Source organism: Pan troglodytes, chromosome 20 (genome assembly GCF_028858775.2).
Source record: "Pan troglodytes isolate AG18354 chromosome 20, NHGRI_mPanTro3-v2.0_pri, whole genome shotgun sequence".
NCBI lineage: Eukaryota > Metazoa > Chordata > Mammalia > Primates > Hominidae > Pan > Pan troglodytes.
Window position 1 is genome coordinate 13948777 of NC_072418.2, and position 24761 is coordinate 13973537.

The window sequence follows — 24761 nt, forward strand, 5'->3', positions numbered from 1 at the left end:
ATCGCACTCCAGCCTGGACAACAAGAGTGAAACTCCGTCTCAGAAAAAAAACAACAACAGAAAAATGATGCGATCTATATAAATTGCTTATACAGTAAGTGCTCAATAAATGCTCGATATTATTACTATTATGATTAATATTGCCTGCCTAGCCCCCGAGGGCATTGGAATTGGTAATCCAGGGCCTGAACAAGTCCACTGTCAGGGTCTCAGAACATCAACATCCATTTATTGAGCACTTGCTGTATACTCTGACTGTGCTAAGGGTTAATGGATCTGCCTTGTCACTTCCCTGCTCCCACTAACCCTCATTTCCTTCCTCATTCAATACAATCTAGCCATCCTTACTGCTCTACTGTTAGCCCAAGCATGGTCTTGCCTCAGGGCCTTTGCACCTGCTATTCCCCCCTGCCTGGAATGCTCTTTCCCCAGACATTGCATGGAATGATCCCTTACTTTCTTCAAGTCTCCCCTTAAAAGCTACACAAGGGTAAGGATTTGGGTCTGTTTTGTTTATTGTTATATTGCTACACCCAGCACAGGGCTGTGCACGTCACAGGCACTTAAGAAACAGACAATGAATGAACGGATCCACCCAGCAAAGTGGATTCCTGGTCTTACGGCCAGGAGGCACTGGGCAGGATTGGCGCCACCACCTGGCTGGCTCTATGTCCTCCCTCAGGTTTCTTCCCACATTGAGACCCTGCATCTCTCACCTTGTGGACACGGGTGATGACCTCCAGGCCCACAGAGCCCACCAAGGCAGTGATGTCGTCCAGGAAGCGTCCGGGGAAGCGCAGCTTGCGGGGTGTGTCTAGTCGCTGTCCAAGAAGCAGGTGCAGCGCCATACTCTTCACCTGGGGGTGAGGTGAGAGGGCTGTGGGTGGGATTTGAAGGGCTGTGGGTGGGGCTTGAAGGGCTGTGGGTGGGGCTTGAAGGGCTGTGGGTGGAGGAGGCTTGACAGGAGGGGCGGGGCTTTATTAGCAATGGAGGTGGGCTGAAGGTAGGTTTGAGCCCTGTAGCTGCAGGTAGAAGCTGGGGCCTGAGGGATGTGGGTGGGGCTTGTGACCTATGGATGGGGCTTAAGAAAGCCGTGGGCAGATCCTGTGAGCATCCCAGGCAAAGTGTAGAGAGTGGGAAGGCTGAGAGGATGTGGAAGGGGCTTATGCGGGTCTCCCCAGGGCAAGTCCAGAGGTGGGACAAAGGGTGGGGCTTGAGGCACTGGATTTGAAGGGAGCTTTATTGGAGGCCCAGAGGGGATGCAGCCAGCAGGCCCTGGGAAGGAGGCTTCAAATAACCTATTGAAGAGTTTTAGGGATGTGTCTTACCTTGATCAGAAAGCTTTCCCTCTTTTTTTTTTTTTTTTTTGAGATGGAGTCTTGCCGTCACCCAGGCTGGTGTGCAGTGGCATAATCTTGACTCACTGCAACCTCTGCCTACTGGGTTCAAGCGATTCTCCTGCCTCAGTCTCCCATGTAGCTGAGATTACAGGCACGCACTACTACGCCCGGCTAACTTTTGTATTTTTAGTAGAGATGGGGTTTCACCATGTTGGCCAGGCTGGTCTCAAACTCCTGACCTCAAGTGATCCACCCGCCTCAGCCTCCCAAAGTGCTGGGATTACAGGCGTGAGCCACTGTGCCTGACCACAGCTTTCTCTCTCTATCCAGGAATATCTCTTGCAGGATGGAGGTCTCCCGTCTAGGTGAGGGTCTCTTAATGGTTTCTCTCCTTAAAGAGTCTCATGGGGAAGGGAGGCTCTCTCTAAAGGTGGTTTCAGGTACAGTCTCTCCAGGGAGACACCACCTTAAGTGCCTCTCACCTCCCTAGGTTGGGGGGGGGGGGTCTCTTGGGGCTATTTTTCAAATATTTCAGGTGCAATTTCAGGGGGCTTCTCTCTTTTTTTTTTTGAGACAGAGTCTCGCTCTGTCGCCCAGGCTGGAGTGCAGTGGCATGATCTCGGCTCACTGCAAGCTCCTCCTCCTGGGTGCACGCCATTCTTCTGCCTCAGCCTCCCAAGTATCTGGGACTACAGGCGCCTGCCACCACGCCCGGCTAATTTTTTTTTGTATTTTTAGTAGAGACGGGGTTTCACCGTGTTAGCCAGGATGGTCTCGATCTCCTGACCACGTGATCCGCCCGCCTCGGCCTCCCAAAGTGTTGGGATTACAGGCGTGAGCCACTATGCCTGGCCAGGGGGCTTCTCTCTTTAAAAAAGGAAGGGGCTCCACTGGGGGTCTCTTGCCACCAGGCAGGGAGGAGGGGGTCTCACCATGAGCTGGAAGAAGAACCAGGCGTGCTGGAGGATGGCCTCGCGTACGGCACTGCTGCTGACCACCCACTGCAGAGCCAGCTCCTCGTGAAGCAGCTGGGGACAGAGGCAGGGGTCACAGAGTACGAGGTGCCACCCCTTCCCGTACCCCCTCTGGAGACATGCCAGGGGAAGATGCAGCTGGAGGGCTCGGGGTTAGTGCAGCAGGAGCCAGGCAGGAGGAGGGGGACAAGAGGAGTGGAAGTGCCCTTTCCCTGGGCTCGCCAGACCCCCCTGGACTCTGGATGGGGGAGGAGCACTGGACCCCTTTGCTGGGGACCAGGACAAAAATAGAGTCATCCGCCCCTCCCCCCACTACCTTCTGCACAGTGGGTCTCAGCTGGGTGGCTGGTGGGGCCGAGGAGGAACCCTCGAGGTAGGAGGAGGCTCGGCTAGAGGTGCGGTCGATGGCCTATGATGGGATGTGATGGCGAGGAGAAGGTTAGTGTGGATGAGGTGAAGGGGTACGTGGTTGGAGGAAAGACGTGTCCACACAGACAGGGATGGGGAAAAGAGGTGGGTTAGTGTGAATATAGAGAAAGAAATGCTTCCACATGGATGGACCAGGGCCATGGATGCCAATGGGGGCAGGCAAGAAAGAGAGATGGGCCGGCGTGGGTTGGGAGGGGAGGCTGGTTGGAATGGCCAGGGTGCTGTGGGAGTAGACGGGGCAGTGGAGGCAGGGACAAATAAAAGAGTCGCTGGAGAGAGCTGGGTGAGTCAAGATCAAGGTGTGTGGGTATGGGAGAAGAACGTGAGGCTGGGCGGGGTGGCTCAATACCTGTTATCCCAGCACTTTGGGAGGCTGGGGCAGGAAGACTGCTCAAACCCAGGAGTTTAAGACCAGCCTGGGCAACACAGTCAGACATTGACTCTACTAAGACAAAAACAAACAAACAAACAAACAAACAAAAATATATATATATGGCTGGGCCTGGTGGCGTGTGCCTGTAGTCCCAGCTGCTCAGGAGGCCAAAGTAGGAGGATTGCTTGACCCTGGGACTTGGAGGTTGCAGTGAGCTGTGATGGTACCACTGCACTCTAGCTTGGGTGACAGAGCAAGACTCCATCTCAAAAAAAAAAAAAAAAAAAAAAAAAGGAGGATGCTGTAATCCTAGCACTTTGGGAGGCCGAGGCAGGTGGATCACGAGGTCAGGAGATCGAGACCATCCTAGTCAACATGGTGAATGGTGAAACCCCGTCTCTACTAAAAATACAAAAATTAGCTGGGTGTGGTGGCAGGCACCTGTAATTCCAGCTACTTGGGAGGTTGAGGCAGGAGAATCGCTTGAACCTGGGAGGCAGAGCCTGCAGTGGGCCGAGATTGCACCATTGCACTCCAGCCTGAGTGATAAGAGCGAGACTCCGTCTCAAAAAAAAAAGAATGTGATGGAGGAGGTGAGAATAACAATGAAAACACAGTACGCCAGTGACCAGTGACAGCAGTGCAACCACAACAGGCAGGAGGAGTGTGGATGGAACGGGACCGAGAACACACGAAGGCTGGGAATGGGTACGTGGTGTGTGGGGTGAAGGCAGAGGAGATGAAATCAGTGTAGACAGCAAGAATGTGTGTGGCCAGAGAAGGTGAGGGTGAGTGTAGACGAGGTGTAGAGTGTGACCGAGTCAGTGAGTCTAGAGGACAGAGAGGAGGACGCAGAGGTGGAGGAGGGTGAGTGTGGACAGAGGAGGTTAAACACAAGATGGGGAAGGAGGAGAAAGACAAGGCAGGAAGATAAGGACAGAGGAGGTGAGATGTTGGTGAGGTGCCAGGAATAGCAGAGAGAGCCCAAGGTTCCAGGCCTGGCCCTGCCCAAGCCTGGCTTGGGCCTCAGTATCCCCATCTGTGAAATGGGTATAGGCAGAGGAGTTCAAGCTCCACTCTCGCTTCCTCCTTCGCTGGTTAGGGGGTGAGGCTGCTTGCAGGAACAGGAGGTCTGATGACAGAGACGACCCAACCCTGGGACCTACTCTGACACTTGAGGGCTCTCCCGCTACCCCAGTCCCAGCCATGCCCTGGCAACTCACTGTGCACCGTGAGGGCCTTCCATTGAAAAGGCCCAGCCTCAGTGTCACCCTGATTTCCAGATTCCCAGCAATCCAAGGAAATGACTGCCCAAAGGCCCCCCTGCTTGTTCTGCTAGGAGTCCCCTGGGCCTGTCATAGGGTACAGGTTACCTTGGTGATGGGCACAGAGCTGGAATAGGCCCTAGGGCCAAGTGTGTAAGGAAGCAAGCCCTGTGGCCTCCTCTCTGTGCGTACAGTCCTCTGACCTTGGTCCCAATATTTGTACATGCCTTTCCCTCTTCCTGAACACCCACACCCACCCACCCTTCCCTAGCTGACTCTATCTTACCCTTCGGGTCCCAGCAAAAGATGTCACTCCCCTGGAGAAGCCCCCAAGACCACCCAGAGGGAAGCTGGTATTCGGTTGCTACTTGCTTCCTTTCCACGCTGTGTGATCATATACTTATGCATTTGTTTGATCCGGTCTATTTCCCCAACTAGCTGGAAGCTCAGGGTCAAGGCCAGACCAAGAATCTATCATCCCAACAAAATCCCACTGCAGTGCCCTCAGCCCTAACTCAAGCACAGGCTCAGGACTGCTGGGGGAGCACTATATTTTGAGTCTAAACTGCATCCGAAAATTTGGAGTGTTATCTCCATTTTACAAATGAAGAAACTGAGGCTCAGGAAGATGCATCCAATTGCTCAGAGCATGGGGTGAGCTCATAGCAGAGCTAGGACTTGAACCCAGGTCTGTTTGGAGGCAAAGCGTCCCCCTACACCAGGTACCTGGAAAGAGGCAGGGTAAGGGGAGCTCTTTGTCTAAAATGGGATAGGGGAGCCGAGAGGTTCCATTCCAGCCCTTTGAGAGTCCCATCATCAGGGGTGGATTAAAGGGAGGTGAATAGGCCATGCAGGGCAGTGAGGTTATGGGTGACTGGATTTGCACTTCATTTGCATGCTATTTGCATATTACCCCTGTGCCTTCTGTCTCCATCTGAGACTGTGGCCTATGTGGCAGCAAAAGGCCAGTTAAGATGACCCAGTGATGCCTAAACACAGACTTCACAGCCCCAAACAAAGGCAGGAGAGGGGTCTGCCACCTCCTTCAGGCAGACCCCCTAGGTTAGTCAGATGCAGCCAGGAAGGTGGGAGGAGCTCATGCTGAGGTGGTGTCACATGAGTGCAGGGACAGGTAGGAAGGGCACCTGTCTGGGGTCGGCCCCACAATAAGGGGGCGCCCGCCGCAGCACAGCCTTACTGCCTCCTGGAGCATAAGCGGAATTCACCCAGGAGTGTGAGCGATCGATGCCCTGGAGATACACGGAGAAGTGGTAGCATCCCCAGTGGAGGACAGGGAAAGCAGCATGAAATACCAAGTGTGGACACGGTTCTCGACCATACATGTGCCCACATGTGCACCTACACACAATCCTGAAAAATGTGCACGTGTATATAGGTCCATTGGGTGCATGCCTTTACATAACTTGTGTATGTGGGTCCACAGGTGCATGCATACACACCCCTGTAAGTCTGTGCATGGGGTGCATGTGTATACACACCCGTACACATATATGCATCAGGTGAATGTGTATACAGACCCAGGTACATACAGGCACAGGATGACTGTGTATATGCACCTGTGTAAGTATATGCATGCGGTGAATGTGTATACGCACCCGTGTCTGTATATGCATGGGGTAATGTGTATACGCACCCGTGTCTGTATATGCATGGGGTGAATGTGTATACGCACCTGTGTACATATATGCATGGGGTGAATGTGTATACACACTTGTGTCCACACATGCATGGGGTGAACACGTATACGTGCCCATGTACATATATGCATAGGGTGAATGTGCCTATGTACCTGTGTAGGTATATGCATGTGGGGGTCAATGTGTATATGCACCCATGTACATATATGCATGGGGTGAATGTGTATATGCACCTGTGTATGTATATGCATGGGGGGTGAATGTGTATATGCACCCATGTACATATATGCATGGGGTGAATGTGTATATGCACCTGTGTAGGTATATGCATAAGGTGAATGTGTATATGTACCTGCCACACTAGGTACATATTGCTCTTTGTTCAGCCACGCCAAGCTCTGCCACCCATCCTCGGGTCAGTCATGGAGTACAGAGCTCAACACAAAGTCTGATCCATACCCCACAACCTGTGACAGCCCAGCCCAACTCTGCTGCCCAGAGTTACGCCTTCATTCACGCTGTCGTCTCTGTTGTTTCCCATGCTTCATCAACAAAGATTCTTCGCCCACCCATGTGGCAACCACAACCACTGAGGCTGGAGATTCCAGGGCCCCCGTTGCCCTACCTTGCTGGCCAGGATGCGGGAAACCTCGTCATCCACAGAGCCAGGGGCCACGGCGAGGTCAGGGTTGCTGCTGCTGATGCTCTTGGAACGCGCCAGGTAGAGGCTTGCGGGGCGACCAGAGCCACGGGCCAGTGTGGCAGCCTGCACTGTCACTGGAGGGGCCCCTGAGGATGGAGTGAATAGGGTCAACTACCCACCCACCTGATGTGATGCCTCCCAGTCCCTTCCTACTCAGCTAATCTCTGCAAAATCACTTTCCTTCTCTGAGCCTCTAAGTTCCTCATCTATAAAATAGTCATAATGGCTGCCGCCTCACAGAGATTGGGGGGGCACTGAAAAACTGAGAATAGGCCAGGTACAGTGGCTCATGCCTATAATCCCAGCACTTTGGGAGGGCGAGCCAGGAGGATCACTTGAGCCCAAGAGTTCAAGCCCAGCCCAGCCAACATAGCGAGACTCTGTCCCTACAAAAAAATTAATGAAAAAATTAGCCGCGCATGGCAGTGTGCGCCTGTGGTTCCAGTTACTTGGAGAGGCTGAGGCAACAGGATTACTTGAGCCCAGGAGTTTAAGGCAGCAGTGAGTTATGATCGTGACACTGCACTCTAGCCTGGCCGACAGAATAAGACCCTGACTTTTTTTTTTTTTTTCTTAGAGTTTCACTCTTGTTGCCCAAGCTGGAGTGCAATGGCACGATCTCAGCTCACTGCAACCTCTGCCTCCCAGGTTTAAGCAATTCTCTTGCCTCAGCCTCCTGAGTAGCTAGGATTACAAGCACGCACCAGCATGCTCAGCTAATTTTTTTTTTTTTTTTTTTTTTATGAGACGGAGTCTTGCTCTGTCGCCAGGCTGGAGTGCAGTGGGGAGATCTTGGCTCACTGCAACCTCCATCTCCTGGGTTCGTGTGATTCTCTTGCCTCAGCCTCCCAAGTAGCTGGGACTACATTCGTGAGCCACCATGCCCAGCTAATTTTTGCATTTTTAGTAGAAACGGGGTTTCACCATGTTGGCCAGGATGGTCTCGATCTGTTGACCTTGTCATCTGCCTGACTCAGCCTCCCAAAGTGTTGGGATTACAGGCGTGAGCCACTGTGCCTGGCCTATTTTATTTTTTGAGACAGGCTGGTCTCAAACTCCTGATCTCAGGTGATCCACTTGCCTCAGCCTCCTAAAGTGCTGGGATTACAGGCGTGAGCCACTGTGCCTGGCCTATTTTATTTTTTGAGACAGGCTGGTCTCAAACTCCTGATCTCAGGTGATCCACTTGCCTCAGCCTCCCAAAGTTCTGGGATTACAGCTGTGAGCCACCATGCCTGGCTGACCCTGACTCTTAAAAAAAAGAAAAAAAAAAAAAAGAAGAAAAAAGAAAAAAACCCTGAGAATAATGCCTGACACATAGGGATTGGTGTTTATTTGGCAAATTAAAAAAAAAAAAAATCCAACTCTATTGAGGGTTCACTATGTGCTAACCATTTTGTGTGGATTACTATGTCACTTACTATTACCAGTGCCCCCATGAGGTGGGTACTATTATTATCCCTGTTTTACAAAAGGAAAAACAGGCTCAGAGAAGTGACGTCACTTGCCCAAGGTCACAGAGACTGTAGGTGGCAGGGCCAGGATTCACATCTAGGCAGCTCAGCTTCAGTCTCCGCTCCAAGCTACTGAAGAGGCTTGCTGACTATCTGAATCGTTTTCCAGCCAAGCACACAGAAGCCACACCCCAGGGATGGGGCAAAAGTGGGCAAGACATTATCTCTCTTGCAAGTTGCTCACACCAGCCAAGGCCTGTGAGGCCTCAGGGCCTTTGCACATGCTATTCTCACTACCTGGATGCTCTTCTCCCAGATCTTTCTTTCTTATTTATTTTTTTTTTTTTGAAACAGGGTCTTGCTCTGTTGCCCAGACTGGAGTGCAGTGGCGTGATCTCAGCTCACTGCAATCTCCATTTCCCGGGTTCAAGTGATTCTTCTGCCTCAGCCTCCTGAGTAGCTGGGGCTACAGGCATGTGCCACCACACCTGGCTAATTTTTGTTTTTGTTTTTGTTTTTTGAGATGGAGTTTCATTCTGTCACCCAGGCTGGAGTGCGGTGGCATGACCTTGGCTCACTGCAACCTCTGCCTCCTGGGTTCAAATGATTCAGCCTCCCTAGTAGCTGGGATTACAGGCACCTACCACCATGCCTGGCTAATTTTTGTATTTTTAGTAGAGACGGGGTTTCACCATGTTGGCCAGGCTGGTCTTGAACTCCTGACCCCCTCAAGTGATTCCCCCTGCCTTGGCCTCCTAAAGTGCTGGGATTATAGGCATTAGCCACCATGCCTGGCCCCAGCTAATTTTTGTATTTTTAGTAGAGACAGGGTTTCATCATGTTGGCCAAGTTGATCTCGAACTCCTGACCTCAAATGATCCATCCAGCTCGGCCTCCCAAAGTCCTGGGATTACAGGCGTGAGCCACCGCACCCAGCCTCTTCTCCCAGATATTTCTCGTCTCCCAGGGATTTCTACAAACTCACCATCCGGGAGGCTGGGCTCAGTGCCAGGCAGGCGAAAGGCATAGTGGACGTAGGCAGCCAGCTGTGGGCAGTGACCGCGGGCATCCTGGGCTGCCTCCAGGCTCCGGTGAACAAGGCTGACTACATGGGCCATTGCTTCAAAGGCTCCACGGCCCAGGTTCACTGCAGGGCAGAGCAGAGGCCAAGTTCCAGGGCCCAAGGCCTCTCACCTCCCCGCCCACTTTCCAAATATAAAGACATCAGGATTTGAGGGATCATGTGCTCATTAAGGGGTCACAAATTTTTTTTTTTTTTTTTTTTTTTTTTTTTTTTGAGATGGAGTCTTGCTCTGTTGCCCGGGCTGGAGTCCAGTGGCATGATCTCAGCTCACTGTCACCTCCGCCTCCCAGGTTCAAGCAATTCTCCTGCCTCAGCCTCCCGAGTAGCTGGGGTTACAGGCATGCGCCACCACGCCCAGCTAATTATGTATTTTTAGTAGAGAAGGGGTTTCTCCATGTTGGTCAGGCTGGTCTCGAACTCTCGACCTCAGGTGATCTGCCCGCCTCGGCCTCCCAAAGTGCTGGGATGACAGGCGTGAACCGCTGCACCCGAGCCAAAGGGTCACAGAAGACCTTCTCTGGGTGCAGGGGACTGGAGGTCATTTTTCAGATGAGAAAAATGGCCAGAGAGGTAAATGGGCTTATAGAAGATCCCTCAGGACCTCAGGACTGAGGAGCCATGTGGATGGGGAAACTGAGGTCTGAGGCCACATTCGCTTACCAATCTGGCCACTGATGATCGGGGGCCTGATGACCAGACGCACGAGCTTGTCCAGCACGTGGTGGGAGAAGGCCACGAGGGGTTCGGGGCTGGCCAGGCGCAGTGCTGCAAGACTGGCCCGCAGCTCCTGCTCCACGTTGCCCTCGCTCAGCACAGTGTCCTTGAGCCGGAATGGGAAGGCTCCCTCCTCCAGGACGTGCACCAGGGTGAAGAACTTGTCCAGGTAGGGGTCCTGGGTAGGGATGTGGAGTGAGCAGGGTGGGGCCTCAGGGGATGAAGACCACCCCTGCCTGAATCAGCAGCTTCCCTTAAAGCTGGGTCCAGCTGACCAAAGTCACGTCCAAGGCCTGAGGCCAGACCTCCCCGGCCATCGGCAACTGTTACTCAATCCTAGGGCAGGCAAGAGGGGAGCAGGGCGGGACTCTTGGTTCCCGCCCCACCCCGTACCTGGGGGTGCACAGAGGACACGGCCGTGAGCTCCACACTGAACACACCCTTGTGACCGTCCACCCAGCGCATGCCCGGAAGCGCCACCTGTGGGAGGGAGGCACCAGGTGGGCACTGGTCAGCCCTCCCCAACTGATCAGGTCACCCAGCGGCCCCAGCCATTGCGACACTGCAGCGTGAGTGTAGCCCGGTCTGGGGGTGCAGCCAAGCACCCTGCCCCCAGCCCTGGTCCCAGTAGACTGAGAGGGTCCACTGGGCAGGCTGGAAATCCACATGCCAAGAGGGGGGCAGAGAATGGAGACACAGGGTGAATGAATATTCATTGAGTAGGTCAGGAAACAGGATAGGAGGATTTGAGGCCTAGGGTCATTAACGATGGTGCATTCATGGGGAATGATAAGGTACTACGAGGGCAGGGGACAGTGATCAGGAAGGCAGTCAGGGTCGCTAAAGTGGGAATGGAGCAGAGAGGCAATGGGAATCTTTGGGGAGGACATGTAGGACACAGAGAGGCATTAATAGGGGGATAATGAGCTACACAGGGGCCCTGGAGGCACCAGTAGAGGATAACAAGCCTCCCAGGATTGACAGGAAGGAAGGCAGGTGACTCGGGAGTGCTTCTGGGGACAGTGCATTGGCAGGCAGGAGCTCCAGGGCACATACGTCGGGTGTGAGCACGGAATAGCTGGGCGGCGGCTGGTCCACAGACACTGGGAGACAGAAGGGGCCGGTCCTCAGGCGCCCGTGCTGCAGCAGTGGGATCCACTGGGGAGAGGCTGGAGGTCAGGTCTGCGGCCAGGTTGGGGGACGAGGAGGGCTCAGGGGGAGGGAGGGAGGGGACGGCTCACAGTAAAGCCCACGGGTGTCTCCAGGGCAGTGCCCGGCCGGGGCTGGCAGCTGACATGGTAGAAGGTGAACAGCAGGTGATGGTTCTCTGTCACGCAGGCTGGAAGATGCAGCTTGAACTCCTCGTAGAACTCGGGGGACCTGGCAGAATCGGGCTGGGGGATCTGCTGGGGGCTGGGGTCCCCACTGTCTGCCCCATCACCTCTGCCATGCCACGCCCTCATTGCTGCTAGGCCCCACTGTCTCTGCTGTCTGCCCCAGCTTCCCTCATTAGCACTCTGGGAGCCTCTACCTCTCTTCTTCCTGTCCCCCATCTTCCCATCGATGCTGCCTTATGTGTATATATAAGGGACATCCTCCTACCCCCATGAGTGCCCCCAAGTTCCTCATGTGTCCCCCTACATACTTGTTATGGTAGACCACCGGTGTGAAGGCCTCGCGGGTAAATTCACTGCAGCTGGACTTGCCAAAGATGACCTGGGAGAGTGGATTCATGAGAGACCCATGGGGGATGCCCTACCCCCCTTCCCTGGGGCACAGCCACTGACCGGCAGAGCCTGGCTGGGGTCCTCGCCTGTCATGTACTGCACTCGCACAGCAAGGTTGCGCACGGAGCCCTGGCGGCTGCTAAAGTTGAGGCTGTGTGGGTACACGTACAGCAGGTTCCTGTGGGGGGCAGGATGGGGGTGTCAGAGGGACAGGGGCCCTGAAGGTGCACATACAAGGCTGGGGTGATGGGACAAGGCTGGCTGGGAGCACAGACAGTCCAGGAAGAGTAGGTCATGAGGCTGGGGCATTGAGGGCCCAGCGAGAGGTAATACAGGTATCAGTCAGGAGACAGGACAGAAGGCAGAGGGTGGGGGACAAACGAGCACCCTACAAACACAGATTGGGAACAGTGTGGTAGAGGGTGGGAATACAGAAGGACATTGGAGGCACTCATGGGGCACAGTGACACACAGAAGGCAGAGAATAGCGAGGCACTCAGGGCCAGAGTTCCAAGGTACCTCAGGTGGCCAGTGGTCAAGCCTAAGCCCCACCCAAGGGCCTGACTGCCCTTCCCCCAGGAGGTCACTAGAGTTATGTGGCCTATTTCTCAGGTGGGGAAACTGAGGCCAGAGTCCGAGTCATGCCTCCTTCCCCCAGGGGCAACTCTGTGCAAGCCTTGACCCTCTCTGGGCCTCAGTTTCCCTATGTGTATAATGGGCACTTCAGGCCTTCCAGCTGAGCCTTTGTAATGATACTGATGATGATAAATAACAACAATGACAATAATTGCACCAAACACTATTACTACAACAATGAAATAATCACGCCTACTGTGTGCCAGGCTCTGTTCTAAGCACTCAACATGAAATAACTCATTTACTTCTCACAAGTAGCTCATGAGGCAGGACTAACATCACCGCCATTTTACAAGCAGGGAAACTGAGGTACTTGCACAATCACCCAGGGAGTAAAATGGCAGTCAGTGGTGATCTGGGCATATGCAGGTCTTGGAGATCAGGCTGTGTGACCTTGGGAGAGTCTCTGCCACCTGCACCTGCCCCCTTGGATACTAACCAGGCCAATAAAAGCCCCCACGTGGCAAGTGTGTGGGAGGGGAAAAAGAGCAGATATTGTAATGGCAGGTCAAACAGCTCAGGGCAAACCATCAATGCTTATAAAATCTTTACTGTTATTACCGTCATAATTGCGATGCCTATTCATAGATGGAGAAACAGGCTCAGCATGGTGAGTCTCAGGAACTCCCAGCAGGGTCTGGGGCCCGTCCTCTCCCAATGCCCCCCACCCACACCTGGCCCTGAGCCCCAGGAAGCGTGATCCCGGCGTGGCCTAGCCGGACATTCGCCTGATGCAACTATCGCACCACCGCCAGGCCCTTGTGCAATGCGGGGCACCAGGTTGGCCAGTTAACGATTGACTGGGGATCAGTGGGGGTGTGAGGCATAAAAGGCTTCAGTGACAGTGCTGTGGCTACACACTGAGACCCTCAGTCATGCCAGTGCCTGCTCTGTGCCTGCTGTGGGCCCTGGCAATGGTGACCCGGCCTGCCTCAGCGGCCCCCATGGGCGGCCCAGAACTGGCACAGCATGAGGAGCTGACCCTGCTCTTCCACGGGACCCTGCAGCTGGGCCAGGCCCTCAACGGTGTGTACAGGACCACGGAGGGACGGCTGACAAAGGCCAGGAACAGCCTGGGTCTCTATGGCCGCACAATAGAACTCCTGGGGCAGGAGGTCAGCCGGGGCCGGGATGCAGCCCAGGAACTTCGGGCAAGCCTGTTGGAGACTCAGGTGGGCACCGTAGCTGCGACACTGTAGGGTGGCCAGGAGTCCGAAGAGGAGTTCGTGTCTAGGGTAACCAACCATCCTGGTTTGCCCAGGACTGAAGGGATTCCTGGGATACAAGATTTTCAGCGATAAACTCAGGCAAGTCCTTAGGTACACAAAGATGAGTTGGTCATCCTACTAGTGACCCACTGTTTATTAAGCAGATGGAGGAGGATATTCTGCAGCTGCAGGCAGAGGCCACAGCTGAGGTGCTGGGGGAGGTGGCCCAGGCACAGAAGGTGCTACGGGACAGCGTGCGGCGGCTAGAAGTCCAGCTGAGGAGCGCCTGGCTGGGCCCTGCCTACCGAGAATTTGAGGTCTTAAAGGTAAGGAGCTCCCCCAACCCTAGTGGGCTGAGACCCTGATTTCTGGCCAGAACTCGCTTCTGCACCTTGAGTCCCAAAGACCTCCCAGATCAGCCTCCCAGCTCTGTGGCCTCTACCCTGCATGTCCCCAGACAAAACTCAAGTCCTTTTGTGTGCCTCAGTTTCCCTTTTGTGTGCCTCAGTTGCAAATAAGGGCAACACCTGATATCTCACAGTAGGGCCAGGTACTCAATGCAGGTAAAATATTCAGCATGGGGCGGGCACACAGTTGGTGCTCAATAAACTCTTTTTTTTTTTTTTTTGAGACAGAGTCTCACTGTTGCCCAGGCTGGAGTGCAGTGGTGTGATCTTGGCTCACTGCAACCTCCACCTCCTAGGTTCAAGTGATTCTCCTGCCTCAGCCTCCCGAGTAGCTGGAATTACAGGTGCACCAGCTAATTTTTGTACTTTTTAGTAGAGATGGGATTTCACCATGTTGGCCAGACTGGTCTCGAACTCCTGACCTCAAGGGATCTGCCTGCCTCGGTTTCAAAGAGTGCTGGGATTACAGGTGTGAGCCACTACACCTGGCCAATAAATTCTTACTACTAGAGAAACTGGTAACATTTCGTGAGCACCCAGTAAGTACCCAGCACTGTTCTATGCCCTTTAATAATCCATATGATGGCCGGGCATGGTGGCTCATGCCTGTAATCCCAGCACTTTGGGTAGCTAAGGTGGGTGGAACACTTAAGGTCAGGAGTTCGAGACCACCCTGGCCAACATGGTGAAACCCCGTCTCTACTAAAAATACAAAAAATTAGCTGGGTGTGGTGGCACATGCCTGTAGTCCCAGCTACTCAGGAGGCTTAGGTAGGAGAATCGCTTGAACCTGGGAGGCGGAGGTTGCAGTGAGCTGAGATCGTGTCATTGCACTCAGCCTGGGTGACAGAGTGAGACTCAAAAAAAAAAAAAAAATCCATAGGATGTTCATCACCTCCCCATGAAGTGAGTCCTATTTTATCCCCATTTTACAGATGGGGAAACTGAGGCCAAAGAGCATTGTTGACTTGCTGGGTCACATAGATACAATGGGGGGCTGGGGCAGAGGGTCAGGGGATGGGAGGTGAGGTGGCTGTCGGCTGAGGTTTCCATTCTGACCCCTACAGGCTCACGCTGACAAGCAGAGCCACATCCTATGGGCCCTCACAGGCCACGTGCAGCGGCAGAGGCGGGAGATGGTGGCACAGCAGCATCGGCTGCGACAGATCCAGGAGAGGTGAGCCTGGCAGGGGTTTGGCAGGCAGGGCAGTTGGATGGGGGGCGCACAGGGCAGCTGGAAAGGGGCCCCCTCACCTGGGCTGAGCCACATCTCCCTCCCCAGACTCCACACAGCGGCGCTCCCAGCCTGAATCTGCCTGGATGGAACTGAGGACCAATCATGCTGCAAGGAGCACTTCCCCGCCCCGTGAGGCCCGTGTGCAGGGAGGAGCTGCCTGTTCACTGGGATCAGCCAGGGCGCCGGGCCCCACTTCTGAGCACAGAGCAGAGACAGACGCAGGCGGGGACAAAGGCAGAGGATGTAGCCCCATTGGGGAGGGGTGGAGGAAGGACGTGTACCCTTTCATGCCTACACACCCCTCATTAAAGCAGAGTCGTGGCATCTCACCCAGGGTGTCCGTGTGTGTCCTCGGCTTAGGGAGACCCCACCCAGCATGATGTATGAATACCTCCCATTCAAGTGCCCAGCTGGGCCCCAGAGGCCGTACCTGTAGCTGGTATGGGGGGCATAGACTTCGCGGGCGGGGAACTCCAGAATCTCCTTGGTGGGCCGGCCCCTGGGGTCCGGGTAGGGCTTGATATGAAGCAGCTCAGGGGAGAGGCAGAAGTGGGGATTTTCAGGAGCCGGAGAAATGTCGATCTTGAGCTGGGCTGGGAAGGGAAGAACCGGTTTGCACCTGCCTGGGAGCCTCCTGGCCCAGCCCACCCTTTCTGGGCTGTGGAGTCAGGGCAGACTCTCCCACGATGTTCTCTGGGGACTGGGGGCTGTGTCCCTCAGGCGCCAAGGCCAGAAATTGCCCTCAACTCTGCTGTCTGTCACCCTAAATTTTTTTTCGTTTTTGTTTTTCTTTTTTTTTAAGTGGAGTCGCTCTGTTGCTCAGGCTGGAGTGCAGTGGGGCGATCTCGGCTCACTGCAACCTCTGCCTCCCCAGTTCAAGTGATTCTCCTGCCTCAGCCTCCCAGGTAGCTGGGATTACAGGTGTGTGCCACCACACCTGGTGAATTTTTGTATTTTTAGTAGAGATGGAATTTCACCATGTTGGCCAGGCTGGTCTCAAACTCCTGACCTCAAGTGATCTGCCCGCCTCGGCCTCCCAAAGTGCTGGGATTACAAGTATGAGCCATCACACCTGGCCCCCAGGCTGGTCTTGAGCTCCTGGGCTCAGTCATCCTCCTGCCTCAGCCTCCCAAAGTGTTGGGGTTACAGACTTAAGCCACTGCACCCCAGCCTTACCCCTACATTTGACCAACTCTGCCCCCAGGACCCCTGCCTGCCCCGCTGCCATTAACCACCTATTGACGCTGTATCCATCTTATTTATTCTGCTTCTTGTCTATGGTCCCCATTAGAAGCTGTAGCCAGCCCCTGAGGTCAGGGATTTGTCTATCATGGTCATCGTTGGGTCTCTGATGCCCCTGGCACAGTAGGTGCTCTCAGTGTAGGTTTGTTGAGTGGCTGAGTGAGAGTGATACTTCTTGTGTATGGGGTGTGCCACGCACCAGTCACAGGACGTAGTCGCCGCAGCAGGGACGACGGGCGCCTCATGTCAGCCAGGAACTTGAAGAGGTCCTCGTCACTGAGTCGCTCAGCCTCCTACATGGGACCCGTTCCCGTCAGCCTGGGCCAGGGGGCTAGGGGTCCCCAGGGCTAATGCAGCCAGCAGGGAGTGGGGGAGTGCCTGGCCCCAGGGTAGGACACCTGCTTAAAGAAGTTTGTGACAGTTAGCGTGGCTGGACGGAAGCCAGAGAAGCTGCAGGCGTCGTCCCCACTACTCGCCCGGTCCTGGGGCCCCCGACGGCGGCGGTCTGTCCAGGCTGGCCGGCGCTCTAGGGGAGGGAATGACAATGACAAAAGGGGGACCAAGATGAAACAGGGAGACTCAGGGGCGGCACAGTTCGGCCAGCAGAGGGCGCACCCCCTCGCCCCGTAGCCCCGCCCCAGGCCTGTCAGCACCACCCTTTAGCCCCGCCCCAAGCCTGTTAGCCCCGCCTCCTCACCGCCCTCCGAGTCAGAGTCCCGGTCCAGCTGCCCAGCGCTGCTCACGATGTTGGCCAAGTGCACGGCCGTCCAGGCGAAGGGCATGCGGTAGCGGCCCAGGCGGGTGCAGAACTGCTCGGCCGCCAGGCGCAGCTTCTCTAGCTTCTCTTTGTTCTATGGGGAGACCCCGTCCCCTGCCAGCTCAGCATCCTAGCCCTGCTGAGTCAGGGATCTGTTGCCCCTAGTCCAGCCTCCACACGCTTACCTTGGCTGTGTCCACTTCTTTCAATACCATGTAAGGCTCACAGCACTCACTGATGTCCCCTTGCTGAAGCACCTTCTCCAACTGCGGGGCAGATGAATGAATCCAGTTAGGCGCTGCCCGAACGCTCTGTTCCCCCGTGCTGGCTCCCCAGCCTCCTGGACCCCTCATGGGCCCTCGGACACTCCTATCATATGAAGGCCTTTGCTCCAACACCTCCCATGGCTCCCGCTGTCCTTGGGATCAAGGGTTAGTGTTGGCCTGCCTGGTGGCTACTCCCTCCCATTCTTCAGATCTACCCCTAAACTCCAAGCCTACCTTTAGCTGGTGATATTTTCCCTAAATTTACTTATTTATTTACATTTATGTATGTATGTATGTATGTATGTATGTATGTATGTGTGTATTATATAGAGACAGGGGTCTCGCTATGTTGCCTAGGCTGGTCTCAAACTCTTGGGCTCAAGTGATGCCCCTGCCTCTGCCTCCCAAAGTGCTGGGATAACAGGCATGAGCCATCACGTTCCCGGCTTGCTGTGAATTTTTTTTTTTTTTAGACAGAGTCTCCCTGTTGCCCAGGCTGAAGTGCATGATGGGATCTCAGCTCACTGCAACCTCTGCCTCCTGAGTTTAAGCAATTCTCCTGCCTCAGCCTCCTGAGTAGCTGGGATTACAGGTATGACCCACCACACCTGGCTTTTTTTTTTTTTTTTTTTTTTTTTTGAGATGGGTTCTCGCTCTGTCACCCAGACGGGAGTGCAATGGCCCAATCTCGGCTCACTGCAACCTCTGCCTCCCGGGTTCAAGCAATTCTCCTGCCTCAGCCTCCCGAGTAGCTGGGACTACAGGCGCCTGCTACTACGTCCGGCTAATTTTTGTATTTTTAGTAGAGACGAGGTTTCACCATTGGTCAGGCTGGTCTGGAACTCCCAACTTCAGGTGATCTGCCTGCCTCGGCCTCCCAAAGTGCTGGGATTACAGGCGTGAGCCACCGCGCCCAGCCAATTTTTGTGTTTTTAGTAGAGAATGGGTTTCACCATGTTGGCCAGGTTGGTCTCGAACTCCTGGGCTAAAGCGATCCTCCCGCCTCAGCCTCCCAAAGTACTAGGATTACAGTTGTGAGTCACTGTGCCTGGCCTTCCCTACATTTTTCTTTGTTAGTGTAAACAGAGGCCACTCTGGGCATGGCTCTGAGCCATGAGGCCTAGACTCCAATCCTGACCACTCAGGGGCTGTGGGACCCTGGGCAGTGGGACCCTATCCACTCTGTGCCTCAGTTTCCCCATCTGGAAAATGGGAGCCATGGCACCCCTCCACCTTGGGCCCTGTGGTGAGGACTGAAGGAGGGATCCCTGTGAAGCGTGACCATAGCAGCACTTGCCTGTGGACACTGGATTCATTTCATCATTGCAAACTAATTGAAGGTTTTGAGAAAAGAAATTTGACCTCCCTCCCAGAAACAGAAAATCTCAAATGAGGGTGCCAACTATGTCTTTCATCTGTCCACAAACTTCCCAACAGCATCTCACCCACCTCCAAGGACCCCAGCCTGTCACATGTGCCCAGGGATGGCTTTTCTCCCCAGGCTGCCCACATATGGTTCTCAGCTCAACTGTCGCCTCTCCCTGGAAGCCCTTGGTGATTTCTCCCCACCTGAGTTGGGTCAGGGGCCTCCTCCCTGCCTGTGTTTCCCCCACAACAGCCCTGATTACCCTTCTTGGTGATGTATCTGTCTCATTCTGTGAAGGCAGGGACTAAATCAGTGACATTCGCCATTACCACCCCCTTGCCCAGCCCCAGCAGGCACCTTGATGACCAGGAAGATGTCAGGTGAGGGGTAGGTCACAGAGAAGATGGCAGAGCGGGCCAGGGTGGAGATGGCAGGGTGGGTGCCATGAGCCCGAAGCAGCCCCTTCATGGAGTCCGAGTTCAGGTCGAAGTAGAAGTTCTCCGAGATCTGGGGACACCAGAGGCAGCTGGGCCACCAGCTCTGGGAAGCCCACAGCCCCCCAACAAGGAGAAGGAAGGGGAGGAAAGAGAAAAAAGGGCCTCCTACCTTCTTTTTCTCCCGCACATCATACAGAGCCAAGATCCCAAAGATGGGCTCAATTTCAATCTCGAACCTACAAGTAAATGGGAGGGAGGGGGCTCTCCTTAACACTTCCCGCTGTCCACACACCCCACTCCCTCTTGAGGCCCAAGGTGGGGGGCATCTGACTCCCACTGGGCCGCATGGAACCGCCACTTAAGGGCTTGCAGAAAAGGTACATCTCATTTTGCAAAAGGGGAAACTGAGGCACTGAAGTTTTTTCTTGGTTTTTTTTTTTTGAGACAGAGTCTCGCTCTGTTGCCCAGGCTGGAGTGGAGTGGTGCGATCTCGGCTCACTGCAACCTCTGCCTCCCGGGTTTAAGCAATTCTCCTGCCTCAGCCGCCTGAGTAGCTGGGACTACAGGCACATGCCACCATGCCCAGCTAATTTTTTGTGTTTTTAGTAGAGACAGGGTTTCTATGTATGTATGTATTTATTATATAGAGACGGGGTCTCGCTATGTTGCCCAGGCTGGTCTCAAACTCCTGGGCTCAAGTGATGCCCCCGCCTCTGCCTCCCAAAGTGCTGGGATAATAGGCATGAGCCATCACGTCCCCCGCTTGCTGTGAATTTTTTATTTTATTTTTTTAGACAGAGTCTCCCCTGTTGCCCAGGCTGAAGTGCGTGGTGGGATTTCACCATGTTGGCCAGGCTGATCCCACCCGCCTCAGCCTCCCAAAGTGGTGGGATTACAGGCGTGAGCCACCACGCCCAGCCGACACTGAAGTTTTTTTTCCCCCTCCCTACACCCTCAGTAAGTAACTCACACAGCGCTCCTCCCTGCAACCACGGCCCTTGTTCAGTCGGCATGGGGGCAGTTTTGGGCTCAACAATCCCCACATCTTGAAATTCTCAACTTCCGGGTTTCCCTGTCCCTCCTTTCTGGGGTGTCATCTGCAGCCACTGTCACTCTGCACGGAGTTCCCATCTTGCTCACCTGAATGGCCACCATAAAAGTCCTTCCCTGTCTTACTCCACCTTGCTGGCCTCCGCTCACCATGCACCTCCAAACTGAAACACTGAGCACTCCCCGTTACACCCCTTCCATCCTCTCTATTCAGCCAGCTCCTCTTCCTCACTGGGTCTTCATGTACACGTCCCCCTGCAAGGGAAGCTGTCCCAGATACCCGCTCGCACCCCTCAAGCTGGGCCAGGGGACTCCTCCAGGACTCTAGGCACTTTCAGCATCGCTTACCCCGGCTCTGTGTGGTCATCGCATGGTTATGTGTCCTGTATACAGTAGGGACTTCATAAATGTTTTATTTTTGTTTCTTTGTTTGTTTGAGGCTGGAGTGCAGTGGCACAATCTCGGCTCACTGAAACCTCTGCCCTCCGGGTCAAGAGATTCTCCCGCCTCAGCCTCCCAAGTAGTGGGGATTACAGGTGCCTGCCACCACGTCTGGCTAATTTTTTTTTTTTTTTCTCAGTAGAGATGGTGTTTTGCCATGTTGGCCACGCTGGTCTCAAATTCCTGAGCTCAGGTGATCCGCCCGCCTTGGCTTCCCAAAGTATTAGGATTACAGGTGGGAGCCACCGTGCCCGGCCAATAAGTGTTTGTTGAATGACTGGATGAGCCCACAGAGCCAGTTCCCAATCCTTGTGTTTAGGGCAGGAGGCCCACCCAGGCCTCAGGCCAGAATGGAGCCTCCCTTTCCTGCCCCGATCCAGGCAAGAACTCGGGGTGGGGAGAGGCAGGGCCAGGCTCAGGTCCAAGTCCACATCCTGTTCAACTCTGTTCCCACGCACTTCTGCTGCTCCCCGGGGGCTGGTGTGGAGGGGCCCTGGGCGGCTGAGAGCCAGGCCCGGGGCCACTAGCACCCGCCCCAAAGCCTCCCGGCCAAACCCTGGATCCCAGCAGCAGAGCAGGCAAGCGCCAGACTCCAGCCTTACAAGTTGTATGGTCTTGGTGTCATGTTACCACTCTGTGCCTCAGTTTCCCCACCTGTGCCCACTTCATGAGGTTGTGGTGAAGATTAGACGGGGTTCATATACATGAAAGGCTGAGAACTGATCCTGGCATACAATTGGCACTTAAGGATTGGAGACTCAGGATAATGAAAAAGGAAGTCTTCCTTCCCCCATAAAAGCCCATACATAGGTGGCCACATAGGTGACAGGGCTGCACACGGTAATGGCACTACTCACGTAGTGTGCACCCCACCGGAACCCATGTGGTCGCTTCACGCATCTAAGAAGAGAGACATGTCAGTATACTCACTTGAGCGACAGACACTTGACCAAGATCCTCTGCCCAAAGTGCTCGCGGGGTGGCTCTGGGCGGCTACAGCGTTCCACGGCTTCATCCTGCCAAGAGTAGGGGGTGGGAGCTGGGCGGGAGGAGCTGGGACATCCTCCAGGAAGGGTCTGGAATGCCCAGCCTCAGACCAGCTCTACCCCAGCCTGACTAACCGTCTTTCCGTCCCTGCCTGTGAGCCTTTACACGTGCTGTTCCCCTGCCTGGAATGCCCGTCTTCTCCCACTCCTCCTTGTCTTGCTAATGTCTGCTCACTGTTCATATATACTTCTACTATATAGAGGTATATAGTAGGTGTCCATATATAGAAGCTTTTTTTTTTTTTTGAGATGGAGTCTCGCTCTGTCACCCATGGTGGAGTGCAGTGGTGTGATCTTGGCTCACTGCAACCTCTGCCTCCCAGGTTCAAGTGATTCTCCTGCCTCAGCCTCCGGAGTAGCTGGGATTACAGCTTAGCCAACACTTCCTCCAGGAAGTCCTCCCTGACCCCTGAGTCCTGGGCAGGCACCTCTTTCGGGTGCCCACAATGTCCTGGTGTAAGGAGCCATGGTGGCTGGGACACTGAGGACCGTGTGAGGGACAATTACCAGCACCTCATCATGGCACTACTCTGTCTGGATTATACGTTCCTAGTAGAGAGGTCTCTCCTCCGCTAGTGAACTCTGAAGGCAGGGACTGGGTCTCTCTATTCATGGCTATATCCCCAATGCCAACAATACAGTGGGTACCCAAACATGTTAGTCGAATAATTATAGAGGTATACAATAGGTACCTACTAAAAGTTAGTTGGATGAACATAAGCAAATACAGAAAGCATTCAATAAATGTTGACTGGAGATATAGGGATATACACCCAATAAGGCACCCAGTAAGTACTGATTGAATAAATATAGGTGTATATAGTAAGCACTCAATAAATGGCCAAATACAAACACAGGAGTATATACTAGGTACCAAATAAATGTTGGTTGGATAAAAATAGACATATGTGGTAGGTGTTCAATAAATATTGGTTGATTAAATAGAGAACTATACGGTAGGCATTCATGTATTGAATAAATATAGGGATATACAGTTGGTACCCAATACATGCTTGTTGGATAAATAATTTTTAAAAATTTATTTTCTGGCCAGGCGCAGTGGCTCATGCCTGTAATCCCAGCACTCTGGGAGGCTGAGGCGGGCAGATCACAAGGTCAGGAGTTTGAGACTAGCCTGGCCAACATAGTGAAACCCTATCTCTACTAAAAATACAAAAATTAGCCAGGCATAGTGGCACGTGCCTGTAGTCCCAGCTACTCAGGAGGCTGAGGCAGAAGAATCGCTTGAACCTGGGAGGTGGAGGTTGCAGTGAGCTCAGATGGCGCCACTGCACTCCAGCCTGGGTGACAGAACGAGACTTGTCTCAAAAAAAAAAAAAAATTGGGGGGGTCAGCCCCCCGCCCGGCCAGCCACCCCATCCGGGAGGTGAGGGGCGCCTCTGCCCGGCCACCCCTACTGGGAAGTGAGGAGCCCCTCTGCCCGGCCAGCCGCCCTGTCCGGGAGGGAGGTGGGGGGGTCAGCCCCCCGTCCAGCCAGCCACCCTGTCCAGGAGGTGAGGGGCGCCTCTGCCCGGCCGCCCCTACTGGGAAGTGAGGAGCCCCTCTGCCCAGCCACCACCCCGTCTGGGAGGTGTACTCAACAGCTCATTGAGAACAGGCCATGATGACAATGGCGGTTTTGTGGAATAGAAAGGGGGGAAAGGTGGGGAAATCGGATGGTTGCCATGTCTGTGTAGAAAGAGGTAGACATGGGAGACTTTTCATTTTGTTCTGTACTAAGAAAAATTCTTCTGCCTTGGGATCCTGTTGATCTGTGACCTTACCCCCAACCCTGTGCTCTCTGAAACATGTGCTGTGTCCACTCAGGGTTGAATGGATTAAGGGTGGTGCAAGATGTGCTTTGTTAAACAGATGCTTGAAGGCAGCATACTCCTTAAGAGTCATCGCCACTCCCTAATCTCAAGTACCCAGGGACACAAACACTGCAGAAGGCCACAGGGTCCTCTGCCTAGGAAAACCAGAGACCTTTGTTCACTTGTTTATCTGCTGACCTTCCCTCCACTATTGTCCTGTGACCCTGCCAAATCCCCCTCTGCGAGAAACACCCAAGAATGATCAATTAAAAAAAAGAAAAGAAAAAATAATAATAAATAAATAAATAAATTAATTAATTAAAAAAAAATTATTTTATATATTTTTTTACCTTTCCTATGGTGTTGATGGTTGGATAAATATAGGAGTATATAGTAGGTGTCCATATATAAAAGCTATTGAGGCCAGGCGCGGTGGCTCAAGCCTGTAATCCCAGCACTTTGGGAGGCCGAGGTGGGCGGATCACCTGAGGTCAGGAGTTTGAGACCAGCCTGGCCAACATGGCCAAACCCCGTCTCTACTAAAAAAAATACGAAATTAGCCGGGCGTGGTGGCTGGCGCCTGTGGTCCCAGCTACTCGGGAGGCTGAGGCAGGAGAATGGCGTGAACCCGGGAGGCGGAGCTTGCAGTGAGCGGAGACAGCGCCACTGCAGTCCAGCCTGGGCGACAAGAGCGAGACTCCATCTCAAAAAAAAAAAAAAAAAAAAAAAAGCTATTGAATAAACATAGGGGATAGAGTAGGTGCCCAATAAATACTGGTTAGCTAACTATAAAGGTATATAGTAGGTGTCCATATACAGAGGCTATCTTTTTTTTTTTTGAGACAGAGTCTCGCTCTGTTGCCCAGGCTGGAATGCAGTGGTGTGATCTTGGCTCACTGCAACCTCTGCCTCCTAGGTTCAAGTGATTCTCCTGTCTCAGCCTTCAGAGTAGCTGGGATTACAGGCGCCCACTACCATGCCTGGTTAATTTTTGTACTTTTAGTAGAGATGGGGTTTCACCATGTTGGTCAGGCTGGTCTCAAACTCCTGACCTCAGGTGATCCACCCGCCTCAGCCTCCCAAAGTGCTGGGATTATAGGTGTGAGCCACCATGCCCAGCCAGAAGCTACTTT

At 53.8% G+C, this 24761-nt stretch overlaps 2 protein-coding genes across 11 annotated transcripts in view; one reads left to right on the forward strand and one right to left on the reverse strand.

The window, feature by feature from the left end:
* DOCK6 (dedicator of cytokinesis 6) overlaps positions 1-24761 on the reverse strand; it is a 63133-nt gene that overhangs the window by 26201 nt on the left and 12171 nt on the right. For 2 of the 8 annotated variants that reach the window (XM_016935049.4, XM_054674169.2), the window contains exons 7-26: positions 21699-21784; positions 19447-19513; positions 19198-19347; positions 17394-17474; positions 17149-17302; positions 16850-16977; positions 16651-16744; positions 15640-15802; positions 11782-11899; positions 11640-11710; positions 11236-11374; positions 11051-11152; positions 10388-10474; positions 9941-10172; positions 9182-9343; positions 6665-6828; positions 5527-5631; positions 2631-2723; positions 2273-2368; positions 717-857 (exon numbers count right to left, since the gene is read on the reverse strand). In XM_016935049.4, the coding sequence (XP_016790538.1) occupies positions 717-857; positions 2273-2368; positions 2631-2723; positions 5527-5631; positions 6665-6828; positions 9182-9343; positions 9941-10172; positions 10388-10474; positions 11051-11152; positions 11236-11374; positions 11640-11710; positions 11782-11899; positions 15640-15802; positions 16651-16744; positions 16850-16977; positions 17149-17302; positions 17394-17474; positions 19198-19347; positions 19447-19513; positions 21699-21784 (2433 nt within the window). Of the gene's footprint in view, positions 1-716; positions 858-2272; positions 2369-2630; positions 2724-5526; positions 5632-6664; positions 6829-9181; positions 9344-9940; positions 10173-10387; positions 10475-11050; positions 11153-11235; positions 11375-11639; positions 11711-11781; positions 11900-15639; positions 15803-16650; positions 16745-16849; positions 16978-17148; positions 17303-17393; positions 17475-19197; positions 19348-19446; positions 19514-20247; positions 20338-21698; positions 21785-24761 lie in introns of those variants that run through there. The other 6 variants (XM_054674171.2, XM_016935053.3, XM_054674168.2 and 3 more) reach the window with 6 other exon arrangements.
* ANGPTL8 (angiopoietin like 8) lies at positions 13185-18990 on the forward strand. 3 transcript variants are annotated; one of them, XM_054674181.2, is made up of 5 exons: positions 13185-13529; positions 13730-13891; positions 15040-15149; positions 17948-18066; positions 18976-18990. In XM_054674181.2, exons 1-4 carry the CDS (start codon positions 13233-13235, stop codon positions 18048-18050), a joined length of 672 nt encoding a protein of 223 aa, XP_054530156.1. In that variant the 5' UTR covers positions 13185-13232; the 3' UTR covers positions 18051-18066; positions 18976-18990. The 3 variants fall into 3 exon arrangements, with proteins under 3 accessions (XP_054530156.1, XP_054530155.1, XP_003316163.3); XM_054674180.2 differs by having other exon boundaries at positions 18912-18981; XM_003316115.6 differs by lacking the exons at positions 17948-18066; positions 18976-18990 and adding an exon at positions 15255-15538 and having other exon boundaries at positions 13192-13529.

Bases quoted from the DNA above. Each gene is read 5' to 3' on its own strand.
- ANGPTL8 (XM_054674181.2), top strand. From the start codon at position 13,233: ATGCCAGTGCCTGCTCTGTGCCTGCTGTGGGCCCTGGCAATGGTGACC. The intron at 13,530-13,729 runs GTGGGCACCGTA...TTTATTAAGCAG, and splicing joins CAAGCCTGTTGGAGACTCAG to ATGGAGGAGGATATTCTGCA. The intron at 15,150-17,947 runs GTGAGCCTGGCA...TTTTTTTTTTAG, and splicing joins CTGCGACAGATCCAGGAGAG to ACAGAGTCTCCCTGTTGCCC.